The sequence below is a fragment of the Drosophila miranda genome, chromosome 3, assembly GCF_003369915.1.
Source record: "Drosophila miranda strain MSH22 chromosome 3, D.miranda_PacBio2.1, whole genome shotgun sequence".
Classification (NCBI taxonomy): Eukaryota; Metazoa; Arthropoda; class Insecta; order Diptera; family Drosophilidae; genus Drosophila; species Drosophila miranda.
Window position 1 is genome coordinate 20895600 of NC_046676.1, and position 16213 is coordinate 20911812.

Below are 16213 nucleotides of genomic sequence, written 5' to 3' on the forward strand. Positions count from 1 at the left end.
TATAGCTGGTAATATTCGTCGGAATATCAAAAACGAGGAATACGTAAAATAGAACTTGAATTCGTCAGTATATTTACGGTATATTTTTAAAATGAGACGGTATATTTTGGTATATTTCTAAGAGTCCGACCGTATATTTGATCGATAAGTTCACGGTAACACTGATAAGGTAAATAAATATTTCGTAAATAAATAAATTAATAGATCGCTAGATTTATCTAAATCTGGAGAGATTCAACTCCCTGCTACTGCTGAAGTGAACGCCGGATTGTCCTCTCCACAGATTTGTGACAACGAATCCAGCGGCCAAACTGACCAATCAGTCAAACAAAAAACCACGGAACATGTAAATAATGTTGAAAATGTTCGTAAAAATTTATACTTACCACCTCATTGTATACAGGGGCAAACACAGAACTGCGCAGCAAGATGCCATATTCATCGCATTTATGGAGAGACACCCAATGATAGCCATAAACTACCTCAAGGGTGATAAGCTGGCAGCTGAAGCCGCCTGGAAGCGGCTTTCAAAGGAGTTAAATAGCGTGGGTCCGCCTGTCAAAGAAGTTTGTGAGTGGAAAAGAGTAAGTGCCGAGCAATTGCGCTATGTTCCGTCATCTTACTTGGCTCTTGATAGGTATGGAAAGACTGGAAAAGCTGCATTCGTAAAAAGATTAACAATAACAGGCTGGAAGATTCAAATGCCTGCGGCAAAGGCTCGCTGTATCAGGATACACTCACTGCTTTAGAGGATGCAGTGGCCGTGATCTGTGACTTGTATGATAAGCACGACGAGGTCACAGCCACAGATGACGGTAAGACAAAAATATCAAGCCGCAAAAAATGTATGTACTATTTCTTTTTTATGTAAAGATGATGAGGAAGAAGATGACTGCTTCAGCCGGATCAATGACAGACATATCGGCGTGAAATTGGAGCGCACTAGCACTTCGCAAACTCCATCTGCCAAAAAGCGCAAGCTGGTTCAAAATGATGTAAATGAATTAGAAATTGAACACGAGAGCACGGTGCCGATGCTAATGGACATTGCAAAGGAGCTGCAGGACATGAATAGACAAACTCGCTTGAACGACCAGCGCACAGAAGCCAATACGGACGCGCTTTTGGCTCTAGGCACACAGATCTCAGACCTAATGCAGCAACAGCTCAAGGAGCGCAAGCGTCTTAATGCTGTAATGGAGAAATTTGTTCACAAAATGGAAACAACCGACTAACTAGTTCCACTATTTTTATTATGGTTTTCTAAAGAAAATATTGAAAGTGTCCCTCAAGACCAAATGTTTGACCAGGAAAGCAAGATCTGTCTACTTTTTCAAACATTTAAGATTATTATAGTTAATGTAAACTAGGCGCATAATGGGGGAACCATGGGCATTTTTGAGAGATGTGAAACGCCGATTGGCCAAACGATAAAATAAACAATTTGTTTCCTTTGGCAAATATTTTGATACTCAACAGACACGCAGTTGGTTTTGGCGGGAACCTTTTGAATTGAATTTTCTTGTCAAAATTGTGTAGTGTACTGTTTTTTAGTTCCAATATCGTTTCTGGGTCTTCCGTTCAACGGTTTCCGGGTCAGAGGCTCCCGAATACAATTATTGATGAGCATATGAATGGGAAAATTATGCATTAATGACTATGAACTATAGAATTTTTAAATAAGCTGCTTTTATAGTATTGCTAGTTAGGCTTGCGAAATGAAATAAAGTTCATATATATACAGTTGCACATATATAATTTAAGCGCATTAACATAAATATGAGCCTCTATATGTCACGATTTTACTATTTTTAAATATATTTAATTCTATAATTTATTTTAAACACCATGTCTAGCTCACACACCTTGCAAATTTGTATGCTTTTTATAGTATTTTCCAGTATTTTTCAAGACGCGCTATGGAGTTGCAGCAATGTAGAAATTTTAATTTTATAAGCAATAAAGTAAAAGGTGTCCTTAGAATGAAACAATCTTGTTGAGAGTAGATTCATCAATCGGATACAATTATTTTTTTGAAGGATGGGGGTCCCAGCTAGCTAGTAATATTGAACCGAATATAGAAAACGAGGAGTATGATGGAATCTGGTATATTATTGGTATGTTTTGAAAATGTGAAGTGTATTTCGGTATATTTCTGAGCAAGCCAGCTGGCGCGGATTTCGTTTTTGTTTATTGTTTATTATTAAATTTGTTTATTGCGAAAAAATGTCGCGGGATTCACTAGAGCTGCAGGTGCGAAAGTACGGCGAAAGAGGGCAGAGAGATGAACTGGAGTTGCTTATTAAAAATACTTCAGTAAAACAGGTAGGTCTCAAATTGTGTGTGCAAGGCATCAACAAGTCGTCCTTACCATAGACGTGCTGCCTTCGTGCATTTCACCAGCACCGCGTCTGGCATGCCCCATCGACTAATATTGTTTCATCAGTTAACAGACACTCTGAATGCCACGATATCCCGAAGTGAAGGTATCAATTTCTGGAACTACTTTCTGCTTGCCTGCGACACTGAGAGCGAGGAGTCCAAGAAGAAACGTTTCGCGCTCGTCCAATGTTTTATGGATGGGCTGCGTAGTGTAGAGCTGAACTATAAACAATCCTTCGATTTGATCACACGATTGGCCCAGGACTTGTCCACCTTTTCTGCTGATGAACTGGCCTGGATTATTGAGCACTGTGTGGATGGCATGCGACAGGGAGACGCCAAGTGCGTTGGTTGGAAGGATTTGTTGCCAGATTCACTGGCTCTGCTTTCGGCAACTCCACGTTTTATACTAAATGGGGTGGGAACCGATGGAACCGAGTATAGAAACAATACAGTGAAAAGTATATGTACCATGCGATGGCCGTCTTCAATCCTGACCCCCATTGCTGACATGTTCAAGTAAGTTGCGCCCATAGAATGCTAAAAAATTCTACTAAAATTTCCGTCTTTTTAGGGCCATAAATCTCAGCAACGGAGAAATTTTTACCGTATTAAATAAATTCTCCGGGGCTCTGCAGGAGCTATCGCCAATGGAGCTACCAGCTCTGTGCTTCCAGCTCTTTTCCATGTGCCAAAATGCCTCACAACTGATTGTACCGCTGCTGGCATTGGAGAAGTATTTTCAACGCAATTACTATAAGCGCTTGTTCTCAGACATGAGCAGCAACTCTACAGATTTCGACAGCATAGGTTCGCCTAATTATTTCAATAATTTACTGTGTGTCTCTTTCTATAATTTGTTAATTTTTACCATCAGATCCATTTTCGGACAAAGAGCTGCGGGAGGCCGAAGAGACTATACTCCATCATTTGAATTACTGTACTATGTATAAACTAACTGAGAAACATCTGGCCGTAATGTTAAGGGTGAATATGGGCTCTCCTAAATTGAATGAATTCTAATGTTAGTTTGTATTGGCAGAACTTCTCGCATTTGCCCGATGTCATTCTCACGCCATTCATGCTTAGCGCCATTATTTCGATGACAAGTGTGAATCGTGATCCAGAATCTGCGCGCATCTCTCGATCCATTTTGCTGCCATTCTTGCGAAATGTCATAAAGAATAATGAAGAAGAGATAACTTTGGCAGACTACTCCGTTTGGTATCGTGATTCGTTACAGCGCAAACAAGTCGACTTGCAGCAGGTCTTAACGGTGCTCATAGATCAGAACAAAGATGGAAAAGATGTGATAACACCAGGACTAGTCCACCTAGTATTTTTTCTGCTTAAATCGCACTCGCCCAAAATGCATACTCTAGCAATTACTTTTTTAACAAAGTTCATTCGCAAACGTTTCATCTTTGGGCAAGGCATCATTAGACTCCTCTCTGAGTGGATGATTGTACATCAAGATCAAAACCAGTTTTCGGGTTGGTATTAGATTCCCCATAATAATTCCTTAATAACTATGTATTTTTTCTAGAATGTTTAACACTATTAAGTGTAGCTGACACGTACACCGTCTCAGAATGCACTAAAACCATCCAAACAGTTATGGAGCATATGCTATGGGCAAGTCATTCAAATACATGTATATATTTTTTCTTTTATTAACAAATTATTCATTTTGTTAAAGCTGCCTGGAGAACAAGCCATGCGCATGATGAACTTTCTTTTGCCCCTGCTGAAGATTTCGAATCGAGTTCGGGATGCCCTGATTGATGTGCTGTGCAAAGCAATGGGTTCTAGGTGGGTACCAGACCCAATCAATCAAAAATCGTTATATATTTTATAGCCTTTGTCATTTGTAACCTAATAATATCTAGCGGCATGCAAAAACGTCGTATGGCCATTTACGGATTTTGCATGATCCTTAAACAGCTGAACAACAGTAACGCACTGCGTCAGACCTCCAGTGCAACCAGCTTCTGTACTCAGCAGAGCATTTCCGGGTACTCAATGATGACACAAAATAGCCTAGGAAGTCGAAGCAATCCGCAGCGCAATTTCGATATGCTTACTCTGGAGATTATAGGAATGTTGCGAAATTGTTTGCAGCAGCAGTTTGACATACGATGTACGCTTTATGAAAGTAAGTAACCGAAGTGCATACAGCCGATATTCTTCTGATTATTTTGAAATGTGCCTCTCACAGATCTGCAACGGGCCGTGGAGCTAAATGCAAAGCTTGTGCCTCACGTGTTGCAAGTAATTGATTGGCATTTTCGAAGCTTTTTTGACACTCCATCTGCAGAGGAAGCTGGCGACGATTTAGACACAGTATTTCGTATACGGTACGATCAGCTGGTTACTGCCAGCGATCAACAACATATGGAAATTCAGCTGAAAGATAACCTGGGAAAGTTGGTTCAATTCGTGGCTAACTGCTTGGTAACCTTTGAGCGTGCTCCTTCGGGCTATGACACACGTGAGATAAGTCGTCTCCTGGCCCTTTGCGTGCAACGAATGGTGGCCAACAGATTGCCAATAGACGACGTTGTAAGTTTGGGCGTTGTCTCATAACTCATATATTCAACTAATACATACATACATATTTTCCCAGTCCCCTCCAGCCACCCACCTGAAATGCGCTCTAGTTCTGCAACAACTCAATCTTATTGAAGGAATCGTTTCCCACTTATGTCTCAGCTCCAAGCCAAACAACGATGCCATATGCCAAGTTCTGCCCCTATTTAAGCAGCATTGCAAATTATTAGACGATCTGAAGACTTTGGCTGGCTCCTCCAAGAAGCTACAGAAACAATCAAAGAAAACTGTCAGCAATGATACCACAACTTCCATTTTCAATCTTACTGTAAATGGTATCCAAATGAAGAGTATGTGCACACAACCTGAGAATATATGGGACTTGTCCATATTGGATAAGCTTCTTCATCTACTCCTCGAGTGAGTGCCATTTCGACTGCGCCGATTCCAATGTACATGTTTTGAAAATTACTTTTCAGTGACGTCGTTCCATTTGCCGCGTCTGAGAAAACCATTCAGTTGCGGTCCAACGAGTCCCTGGTTCGTTATGTTGTGCAGATTACCGCCGAAAAAGTAAAAAACATTCGGCTTGAACCTGATTACAAGCAACTAGCTTACAGCAAACGTACCTTTAAGCAGTTAACAGATATCACCAAGATTATTTACGAGCGCTGCATTCGACGGTTGCCTGAGCTGTGGCGAGACTTTGACATGCAGACATCCTCTCTGGCGGCTCAATGTTTTGTTGAGTGCCTTCGAACAGCCCACGAAACCTATAGCAAGAAGTTCAAAGAATTTGTCAAGGGATTTGGTAAGTCAAATGAAAAAACTATTTTTGAAGCAGAACTCTCATAAACTAATAACGTTTTATTAATCGTAGATATGGCATCCCTGAACAGAAGCAAAGCAGTGACGTACGTTATCCAGGATGTGGTGGACGAGTTTATGAAAGAGTATGCCACTGATGACTCACTCAACAAAGATACCTTTATCGCCAAATTGCCGGTATACCTTCTGGAGTCATTGGAAATTCTCTTTGACCATATAGATTATGGAGAGCGGGCGGCAACTGAGTCCTATACTTGGCTCCTCAATTTTTGTCGTACTCACGAGTTGGTTAATCCCGAAATGGGCTTAGTGCATAACCTTCTATTCATACAGCGTCAGAAAACGCACTCGGGTCCCTTTTTTGAAAGCATTGCCAGACAATTGGGTCATGTGCTTGGCGCTCTTAATGATGATATATCAATAGATCTCCCAGATCCAGGTCTAAAGTCGATAAGCACAATCACCGCTGAGAGCTGCTTGCAACATCTCTATGTTGCCGTCCAGAAGCAGCTCCTAAATGTAGAATATTTCGTTGTAAAGGCCAACAATTTAAGCTACAAATGTCAGCTAGTGCCTGAATCAGATCAAAGTTATTGGCGGGGAAATCTAGATGTCATGGAGCGTTCTATTTGCACTCAAATAATTCATATTACGCGCACGCTATTGGCTCTCACCAATGTCTGCATTCCTCTGGGATCGTCTATGGATGGACTAATGAAATTGTTGATACAGCACTATATATGCCTGAAGAACCTGACAAGGCACTATTTGTCCTGCTGCACATCAGACGCCAGCAACGCTAACATGCGAAGCACCAAGTAAGTCCAGTATGGAAAAATTTATTATTGTACGAGTATTATATTCACTCCTTACAGATTCGAACTGCTACTACGGGAAGTAGGAAAGAAACTGCCGGCCAATGTCTATGAACTTATTACTTACATAGAAGCTAATACTCTCGATGAGGACAATCAGCATCTCAAGACACGCAACGTACAAGCACAGCGCGCAAAAGTTCTGAGAGAGACTCGCCTTATTCCCAAAGTAATAATGGTTATTGAGGACTTCAACAAGCACATAATCCTATTGTCTAAGAAGACCAAAACCTTTAATAGACTAACAGATTATCTGCATCTTGGAACCATGCGGGACTTTGATATCAAATCAACTGATCTCAAAGCGGCTATAGAACGTAGTCTAACGGACACCCATGAGATCGCTGAAGATGACTGCACTACAGAGGATGTGGAGGATATTGATCACTCTAATGATCCAAGCAATGATGAGGAAGAAGAGGCAGAGACGGAAATAATACAAGCCCCTAACAAGAGACAACGACAGGGACGAGCTCCTATCAGTGATACGGAGGAATCGCAACCAAAGCGTAGACGGGGTCGAAAAGCGAAAGAAGTACAGAGTGCCAAACCACAAAGCGATGATGAGCAGGAAAGCAATGAAGAGCAACTTGAAACCGTTGAGACAACGCAGCTGCGTAACAGAACTAAAAAGCGCCAAACAAAAAAGTCCACTCGCCTTTCGAATGAGGAGGAGTCAGCTGAGGAAAGAGGTCCAACCGAACAGCGCACAAAAGACATGCGTAAATCACAGGAACGCGATACGGGGGTAAAGCCGCGTAGGCTCGGTTTGTTACGTTCTGGAAAGAAATAAATGCCATTTCTGACTGAATCATGACATGAGAGGATACTCTCAACGCGTGTACTTTGACCATCATCTTCTTCATCACTGTTTTTCGTCATTTTGAGGTAAATCCATTTAAGTTTTTAACTTGTGTTTTATGTACTTGTGCGCAAATTTGATGCCCGCACGCAATAGAGACTTTGCCGCCCACTCACCCCACCCTCAACATCATAGCAGGGTCCAGCCATCATTTTATTGCACTTGAAAACTTAATTAGGCCAAAATGCGGTGTGAACGCCTGTTTCTTTACAAGAGAGAATATTTTCGTTTGCCAGCTGTGCGAGATTTTTATTACACGCATCAAATGTAATTTGTTACAAATTTGATGTGTTTCTATTTTCTTGAAAACGGCATAAATAAAAGAAAAGTTGTATGATAGGGGATGGTAGGTGGACCTGCTTTTTCTGATGGTCTGCCAACTGTTTTCTCTTTTTTTTCCATGGGTCCATCATCGAAATGCGTGGCAGGTTTTATGACCAGGTAACTTTTGATTTGAGCTGAGAGGGTGCGCAATTACTGTAGGCTTTCCCTCGGATTATCGACTAAACGAAGCTCTTAGTTTCAAATATATGTATATTCTGTTTACATTCATTTTTCACATTACAGTTTAAGAACTCGAATACATATGCTAACATACATACATTCATAGTGCCAGCAGTTCTGACGAGCACTGGGTGCCAAGGTTCCCTGTGCTTGAATGTCCGAAGGAAGTTTTTCCCATTTGATGGGCCTCCCAATAAAAATACATTGAATTAAAATTCCGATACATATTTTTATATAAGCTTTTATTGCTTTCAATATTAAAACTCAATATGCATTCGAAGCATTATTATTATTAATTTATTAGTATTATTAGTTTGTAGCTAAGTGCAAAACAAAAAAATAAAGTTCAACCTCTCTGTTCTTGTATTCATCATTTTTTACTGGGTGTAAAGAGTGTAGTAGGATGAAGCCTTAAGATTCCTCTCATCGTCATCAGCACCTTTTGTCTTGCTCTTGTTTGCTTCGTTAGCGAACTGAGCATTTGCATCGAAAAATATAAACATTTTGTATTTTTTGTGATTGATGTAGATGCGATTCTCAATCTAGTTCTGTGCTATATTTGCGCATATTTAACAAGTTGAGCGTCAAGTGTTTCGCCCCCAGAGGAGGGTAGTCAAATTTATTATTCAAATTTCCGCAGCTGATTTGCCTGAATTTATTATTAAGCATTACAGCAGCAACTTGAGTTTTTTGTTTTAATTCACTTAAAACTACATAAATTCAACTTTACATGCGAGGCGACAACTCACGTGCCCCTGAGCCCCTGTGCTGGTGGCATGTGAGCTTAATTTCCAATAGATACAAATATATCTACGCCTTGTCGCGCGGCTCTGGCTTCTTTCCGCCGACCGCCCCTTAAAAGCGCCGAGACTGTCGCCCGGCCAGAGAGACTTTAGTTTACCTCGCTTAATTCAATGAAAAGCACAGTGTGAGACTTGACGAATAGTTAGTCGATCGGTCGAGCGCAACGACAACGGTTCTTTCAATTACCAGATCTACTCGCAGTGCTTTATAGCAGCTCGTCCCAAGATGATCTCCGATTGGTCTTACAACAGTTTGCTGTTGCTGCTGGTGTCGTTGGCCATGTGTCCTTGGACTGGCGCCAAGTTACGTAAGTTTCAAGCTGTGCGGATTGGGTGGGAAAGTGTGATTTGATTGGGGTACTTCTCCGATTGAAGCGACTAACGTCACAAATTTTATTCAATGTCCTTGAAAAAGTCTTTGTTGTGCCGCACGTAACAGTTTGGTCGGGCAATGCGTCGATAGCACCTGACTTGCATATAATTACCGTTTGTTGACACCCACAAGGTTGATTTATAGCAAAAAACAACAAAATTAATTTTTAAAAACTATTCCATTAATTAAAAAATCGAAAATCGAAAACACATAATAATTTTTGTATTAAATCGTCCACAGCTTCCTCTATAAAACCATGTGCCCGTGATGATCCTCAGCTAGAACGCTGCATCATTAATGCAGTGTACCAGATAAAGCCACGACTTATGCATGGGGATCTGGGAGACGGGTATAAAACGCCACCATTGGAGCCTCTGTCTTTGGATAACATAGAACTCGGCCAAAGTAGTCAGTTCCAGGCTGTGTTTACACACCTCGAGGCTAGTGGAGGCAGCAACTTTATTATTGATCGTCTTATGTAGGTAGAGTTAATGGCTAATCAAGAGTCCATCAATTAATCTATTTTCTCTTTACTGAAGTGCCAAACCAGCACAGATATCCTACGATCTTTGGATAACTCTGCCGCGCATAGACTTTAAGGGCAAGTATTCTATGCACCTTAATCTGCTGCTTTTGGATATTAAGGGAAGAGGAAACATGCATGGATACGCCGGTGAGTTCGAACATTCAATAAACGGAAAGACCCCCTGTTACAATATAAACGATACCCATCAAATAGAAAACGCTAAGGCTTTTGTCAAGATGCGTGGCACTCGCTATCTGCGAGACGGGCAAGAGTACGTAAAGTTCACCAAGATGACCATGCGCATACAATTTAAGGACTTTAAGTTGAACTTAGAAAACCTCTTCAACGGCGATCGTATTTTGGGAGAAGTGGGAAACACCCTCATCAATAGCAATCAGGAATTATATCTGAATGAAATTATTCCTGGTCTGGAGCGTGGTCTATCTAAAAAGTTTTTGGATGTGGCCAACGAAATCCTGGATACCGCTACCTTTGATGAAATGTTCCCGCCTGGAAGGACTATTATTAATCCGATTTCTTTTCCCTCACCCTCAGCGGGACTCGGTCCATCCATATTTGAGCCGCCATATGCATCGAAAAACCCTCCTGGTAGTATTTTAGATCATCCTTGATATTGAAATACCATTGAAAACTAAGTTTCTCAAGATTTATGGAAATAATATAGTACATATGCTATGCTATATGATATTGTGCTCCGGTTTGGATTCTTTTTAGCCGCTCTAGTGATTAGTGATACTTCATAGGGTCGGGGGCTCTTCCTTCCCGACGTGGCAAACATCTTCTCAAATTAGTAATAACTCCGAAAGGGTATACAAAAGTTGTGTTCTTTCGATCTGTTGCATTTGATAAGGATCGAATAATACGAACTTTGATTATCAAATTTTAGTTAGTCTTTTAGTATTGTATTTAATGCATTAAATTATAAAATATTGTATGTTGGAAATCGGAGTAATCCTATTTCTTATTTCCGATTTTCAATCGTGAATATTCCACACAAATCAAACCAATACTCTTGCGTGTACCAGTCTTCGGAGGTACAGTCGGCTCAGCCTTGCCACACGCTAATTTGCCTTAGAGCGCTTAATGCCCTACTCCATTTGCTGGTGGAGGCTTTTGGAGAAGCTGGGAAAACTTTTTAATCCGCCACGAAGCTTGCCCTGTTTTTGCATATTAAGCTAAAAGTTTTGAAAATGTGTAGTCACCGCCTAACGGCGCCGGGGGGACAGTTTAAAGGAGCACACACACACACACACTTCTCCAACATTACACCTGTTCAATGGGTCAGGGCACGTAGTTCCCTTTCAGTATTCCGCGGCTCTTACCGCGGCTCCTGCTTGTGATTAATCACCGGCAACGACAAAGATGAATTTACAGAGATTTTTTTTCGTAAAAGTTTTTACTTTCGTCTTGGCGGGGATGGGCGGTTAATTGCGTTGGACTTGGACTTGGACTCGTGGCCAAGAAAAAGTGTTGCCTCTGTAGGGAAATTTGGGGTGGCCCTAATTAAATTCATGCGACGCAGCTGTCACAGGCAAGAAAAAAGCATTATCGACTTTTTAGGCGCTTAATATTTCAAACGAAAATGTTTTTGATGTAAACAGAGGCAAGTCAAAGAAAGCCTTGGCAACATCTTCAGCTTCGCTTCCGCGCTGGCTGGCCAATGCCTTGCGAAGTGTCGCCGGCATTAATTTCATTTATTAATTTTTAACTACGCCCGCGCAACAAAATAAAAGCAACTTGATAAATGGAGAGCTAGCCAGTGGAAAGGGCGTTGGGGTGGGAGGAAATCTTTTGCTCTTCTTTCATTGTGCGCGTCCCCATTTTTGTCTGCTTTCTTTTTTACCATCGCTTTTCTTTACTGACTTTTTTTTTGTTAATTTTTTTTAATTCTTTGCTTTTCACTTGAAAGACGCTTGAAACGTGGAGATGCGTCGAGGCTCGCTAATGTCCTTTCTTTTATCATTAAGTAGAAAACGTGGGTGCCTGGGTGCCTGTTGGGGTTGGTTGGCTGGTTGGTTGGGTGGGTGGATTGTTTCGGGCGTGGCAGGCCCATTTCGTTGTCCGAGGTATGGGGCAGTGGCGAGGCGCAGGTATTTTGGCGGCCATTAGTGGAAAAGCTCCCGCTGTCGGCTTAAAGTTCTAAGGTTGCGATTCTTTACATTGAACAATGAAAGCAGATTTATATGACAACTAAATGGAACGTTAATAATTAATAAACAATTTGTATTAGGCTCCTCTTATATTTTTACCAGCCCTTAAACCTTCTTGAGCTTCCAGAATTTTGACAAGAAAAATATAACATTGTAATAAATATATATGACCAAATGACCAAATATGGTTCCCACTTGTTTGCTTTTGAGTATTAAGCTGTTGTTCATATATCAGTTAGAACAATTTTAGGTCTGGCTGACTTTTGTGTCGCCTCTAGCTATCTGAGCGCAGTCGCAAGTGCAAACAAACCCAGAGTCCGGATAGAGATCCACAATAGTCGGCGAGGCGATACGTTCCTCGAAGGAAGCATACTGTCGGCGGTGGTGAATGAATTCCAGACTGACCTTGTCGTTGAATCGACGGTGAGGCTTATCGCCGAACGGCTTGTATCTCTGGAAGAGTTCGCGCATTATTTCGTTGGGGTATTTCAGATAATTCCGTGCTATCGGATAGGGAGTGACTTTGTCATTGCGTCGAATGAGGACTTCATCCTGCATCAGGGATGTCTTTGCATTATCATTTTCCCACATTCCCTTCTGGATTTGACCAGTGTGCATATGATAGAACACACCCTCGCCATTTTTGTATCCACGCGCAAAGTGACCTTCGTAACGATTGCCATTAGCTAAAATTCGGGATAGTTTTAAAGCAAGAAATGGTATTAAACTTGTTAGCCATACAAACCATAGAACATGACGCCCAAGCCATGTCGGAAACCAGTCTCCCACTCGCCCACGTAAATGCCCCCATCTGCGTACCACTGAATGCCAAGACCATGTCGTCGATTCCTAAGCCATTCTCCAAAGTAGACACAGCCATCGGGATAGAACTGCTTGCCCTCGCCGCACTTCATATCGTCGAACCACAGCCCCGCATATATCAGCTGCACCTCTGCGCCACGCTTGCGTATCATCGATCCAATGCCTTGCCGCTTGTTCATCACCCACTGACCCTCATAGACGAGCTGACCATCGGGCTTCTTTTTGTCAGAAAAGTACTTGGCAGTTCGCTTTGCCGTCTTCTTCACGCCCCAGCCCTGGTGCTGGTTGCATTGCCAGTAGCCAGCATAGGAGCCGCCGCCAGGAAAGTAGAAAGTGGACCTTCTCCCAGTACTGCAAACCGGCTTGTTGGGGCAGAAATAGCGCTCCAAGCAGGTACCCATTCTGTTAACAATTTGTGTATACTTTTATGCTTGATTTTTCTGGTGTGAGTATTGAGTACTGTATATCCAGTTGATTTTAGCCTACTTCATACTTAAAATAATTCAATTCCCCTTGATTCAAAACATTCGTTTTATTTCGTTCCAAATTTGTGCTGAAAATACACAACTTACTCGTACATAGATATTATTAAAAGTCCTGAAACATATAGAGAACCGAATGTAGACATTTCGTGGACTTAAAAATGTCCAGAACATCAGTCCAATTTCCTTTTCTCGTTTTATAAATAATGCGAATGCGAATATAGAGAAGAGCGAAACGTGTCAGCAACACACTTGAAAAGTTATTGGGGTTAGGATTTGAATGAGAATCGAACATAAATGTAAATCACAAAGAACCTGAGGGGAGCAAAAAGGTGAAAGGTTATGCGTGAAGTGTGGATGGATGGGTCATCGGATGGGTCTACTTTTAGGTCCTGTTTGTGTCATTCAAATTATGAGCTTAGTGTGTCTAACGTCTCTGGAGAGTTTCGAGTTTAGGAAATCAAAACACAGTTATCCAAACCAAGTCAGGTGTTTCGACGAAAGGATACCCGCTACTCAAAATATATAAAAGTTGTTTTCGGACAATCGTACGAATTCGAAGGTTTTCGAATGGACTACATATCTACCTATGGACCTATGTACCTGTCCATCGATAGAATAACACAAAACTTATAGTCTTTATAGAAAGACCAAAAGCCCAAGCTGTCTTTGATTGAATAATAACGTTGAACAACTTGACCCACATTTAAAATAGAGAGTGAGGGCTACACACTGATACAAGGGAAAGTCGAAGAAGTTTCCTTTCATGGAAATGCACTTTGTAACATCTCTTGAATTACAAATGCTTGCTGATTTTGCCTTTCATACCTACGGAATGAACCCGGAATCGATTCATATTTAAGATTCGTTTATTCAGCCGGCGGAACCTCTGATTGCAACCCTGACGGGACATTAAATCACGTGCCACCATAGGACACCTTTGTTATCCTTTTTTCGTTCCCGATTTAGCTCATTTGCATAAACTGCAGCTGCAGTCAGTGTGTGGGGTAATTTTTTGTATTCGAATTTTGTATAAAAAGCGTGCCGCTTGCCTCCTATTCTTTCAAATAGTAATATGATAATACCACTGTATTTGCAGCTCGTAATACTTAATGTACACTCTCAAAGGCAGAAATCTTGGGATGAGGACTGCTCTATTAATTAATCGTGACAGTCAAAATATAACACTATTAATAAAGCAACTAACTCGGCAAACGGAACGGATCAGTTTAGTTAATTTTCCCATTTGGGGTGAACAAGTGAAGCGGATTTTAGCCTGTGGGCGAAATAATTGCAAGTGACAGGCGCTTTAATTTTTCTTCCTCTTCGACAGCCTATTTTTAGTCGGGGAAATCTGCGACGAAGACCCGTTGCCATGTTTATGATAAACTTAATTCAGTGTAAATGAACGGCCCCATTGGCTGGATGGCGGATAGGTGGATGGGTGGATGGGTGGAGGTTGGAGAGTGGAGCGTGGATGGGGCGGGTGGAAGTTTCCGCTAACCACAGTTAGGGAATACATTTTCCTTTTGCTTTTCATCCCATTCATCTTCTTGTTTTGATAAACTTCAAATAAACAAATCAGTGAAAGAAAAGCAAAGTATAGAACTCAGAATGGTGAAAACTTTTTGCGTTTGCGGTTGAATGAAATGGAAAATTTTAATTGCTGTGCCGCGTATTGGAGGAGCTCTTGTGCTCTTGTAGCTGTAGCGCTAAGGATATATATACATACATATAAGGAAATATACATATGTACATGAAAACTTTCATCAGGTTCTCTTGTTCCGTTCCCCACCAACCCAACAAACTGATGAAGAACCCCAGCTCTAAGTAATTTAAATTATTGCAAAGCGCACACAAGCGCAAATGAGGACTGAACGCGAGAAGAAGGACGCAAATTCCACTGATTTTTTCATTAAGCTCATGTCAGATTAGCAAGAAGGAAAGAACAAGAGTGAGACTGAGGCAGAGACAGAGACAAAATGAAAGGGAGTTGGAGCTTGGTTGAACCAAAAGACAGAAGGGGGAACGGGCACCGGCACAGGCACACACGGGAGCCATAAATTATTTGCCCCGAGCCAACCCTTGGAAAAGCGTAAAACTTTTTTTACATTGCCAGACAGAGTAACAATACAAAAAACTGTACAATACAGCAACGACATTTGTTATAAATTAAGTGATGGGGGTGCTCAATATTAAAAAATGTGAAATACGGTGTTTGGGTGGCGGCAATCCTGTGAGGAAACAAGGTCTTGCAATCGAATTGCGAGGAAACACCCCATTGTTGTCAATGGATGAAGGTATACTCTATCGGACATTTAGTTAAAATCTATTAAAAATCATAAGAACGGCTTTTCCTCTTGGAAATTCATAGATTTAAAACATTTGTTTATGAAAAAGTATACTGCGTTCTGGATAGGGTTGTTTCTTGTGTCTGAACTTTAGGCGGAGATAAATAAGGAGAAAGTGAGTGCAGTAGGGGATGGTTTGAGAGCTCATTCGATGACCGACATTGCCGGAACGTCCTTTGTTTTAGGCGTTTAACCCTTTGAAGCTCCACATTGTTCTCAACCCTCGGACAAGGGCTGGACAGAGAGCAGTTAACCAATGAGGATGCAGGTTCTAGTTAACCCTTTTTCAACTGATAAGGGTGTAATTGGGGAGTGCCACACCCTCACCCCCACCCCTCCGCTCTGCAGATAGAGCCAATTCTCGAATTTTTAAAAGTTCGGTTTTTCTTACGTTGTTGTTTGTGTTTTCGAAAACTTTGATTCACTTATTTGCATGCGCCAAAGTTTCTTCATCTGGAAAGAAAAACGGAGAAGCGGAAGAACGGAAAAAGAGAGGCAACCAAAAATTGTGCTCGAAACAAATTAACAGTCCAGTGATTATTGTCAAAAGCAAAGAACGAGGAAGGCAAAACAAGTGCCTATCGAGCGGTCTCCCCCACGCAGCTATTCCCCCCCCACCCCACCCATCGAGCAATTCAAAAATTAGAAAAGGGCATAATTTTAATGAACTTTCTTGTTGAGCCG

At 41.4% G+C, this 16213-nt stretch overlaps 4 protein-coding genes across 5 annotated transcripts; 3 read left to right on the plus strand and 1 right to left on the minus strand.

The window, feature by feature from the left end:
• The first annotated feature begins 99 nt into the window (after positions 1–99).
• On the plus strand, positions 100–1480 carry LOC117188372. The gene is made up of 5 exons (XM_033392107.1): positions 100–169; positions 284–346; positions 404–584; positions 638–815; positions 874–1480. Coding segments are annotated over exons 2-5 (723 nt in total). The 5' UTR covers positions 100–169; positions 284–344; the 3' UTR covers positions 1236–1480.
• Positions 1481–2127: 647 nt separating this feature from the next.
• LOC108159448 (Fanconi anemia group I protein homolog) lies at positions 2128–7446 on the plus strand. 2 transcript variants are annotated; one of them, XM_033392110.1, is made up of 13 exons: positions 2128–2325; positions 2447–2901; positions 2957–3192; positions 3260–3369; positions 3425–3875; positions 3929–4017; positions 4082–4194; positions 4272–4537; positions 4601–4944; positions 5009–5352; positions 5412–5743; positions 5813–6578; positions 6636–7446. In XM_033392110.1, the coding sequence occupies exons 1-13, from the start codon at positions 2227–2229 to the stop codon at positions 7426–7428; spliced, it is 4398 nt and encodes a 1465-aa protein (XP_033248001.1). In that variant the 5' UTR covers positions 2128–2226; the 3' UTR covers positions 7429–7446. The 2 variants fall into 2 exon arrangements, with proteins under 2 accessions (XP_033248001.1, XP_033248002.1); XM_033392111.1 differs by lacking the exons at positions 2128–2325; positions 2957–3192; positions 3260–3369; positions 3425–3875 and having other exon boundaries at positions 2495–2579; positions 3939–4017.
• Positions 7447–8936: 1490 nt separating this feature from the next.
• On the plus strand, positions 8937–10407 carry LOC108159450 (protein takeout). Its single transcript, XM_017292742.2, has 4 exons — positions 8937–9112; positions 9418–9655; positions 9717–9850; positions 9917–10407. Exons 1-4 carry the CDS (start codon positions 9031–9033, stop codon positions 10333–10335), a joined length of 873 nt encoding a protein of 290 aa, XP_017148231.1. The 5' UTR covers positions 8937–9030; the 3' UTR covers positions 10336–10407.
• Positions 10408–11944: 1537 nt separating this feature from the next.
• LOC108159449 (MORN repeat-containing protein 3) lies at positions 11945–13172 on the minus strand. The gene is made up of 2 exons (XM_017292741.2): positions 12620–13172; positions 11945–12560 (listed from the first exon to the last, which is right to left on the minus strand). The coding sequence occupies exons 1-2, from the start codon at positions 13095–13097 to the stop codon at positions 12121–12123; spliced, it is 918 nt and encodes a 305-aa protein (XP_017148230.1). The 5' UTR covers positions 13098–13172; the 3' UTR covers positions 11945–12120.
• Positions 13173–16213: the final 3041 nt, after the last annotated feature.

Bases quoted from the DNA above. Each gene is read 5' to 3' on its own strand.
- LOC108159450 (XM_017292742.2), top strand. From the start codon at position 9,031: ATGATCTCCGATTGGTCTTACAACAGTTTGCTGTTGCTGCTGGTGTCG. The intron at 9,113-9,417 runs GTAAGTTTCAAG...AATCGTCCACAG, and splicing joins TTGGACTGGCGCCAAGTTAC to CTTCCTCTATAAAACCATGT. The intron at 9,851-9,916 runs GTGAGTTCGAAC...CCCATCAAATAG, and splicing joins AAACATGCATGGATACGCCG to AAAACGCTAAGGCTTTTGTC.
- LOC117188372 (XM_033392107.1), top strand. The intron at 585-637 runs GTAAGTGCCGAG...GGCTCTTGATAG, and splicing joins AAGTTTGTGAGTGGAAAAGA to GTATGGAAAGACTGGAAAAG. The intron at 816-873 runs GTAAGACAAAAA...TTTTATGTAAAG, and splicing joins GGTCACAGCCACAGATGACG to ATGATGAGGAAGAAGATGAC.
- LOC108159448 (XM_033392110.1), top strand. From the start codon at position 2,227: ATGTCGCGGGATTCACTAGAGCTGCAGGTGCGAAAGTACGGCGAAAGA. The intron at 2,326-2,446 runs GTAGGTCTCAAA...TTGTTTCATCAG, and splicing joins AAAATACTTCAGTAAAACAG to TTAACAGACACTCTGAATGC. The intron at 4,195-4,271 runs GTGGGTACCAGA...AATAATATCTAG, and splicing joins TGCAAAGCAATGGGTTCTAG to CGGCATGCAAAAACGTCGTA.
- LOC108159449 (XM_017292741.2), bottom strand. From the start codon at position 13,097: ATGGGTACCTGCTTGGAGCGCTATTTCTGCCCCAACAAGCCGGTTTGC. The intron at 12,561-12,619 runs GTTTGTATGGCT...CCCGAATTTTAG, and splicing joins CTTGGGCGTCATGTTCTATG to CTAATGGCAATCGTTACGAA.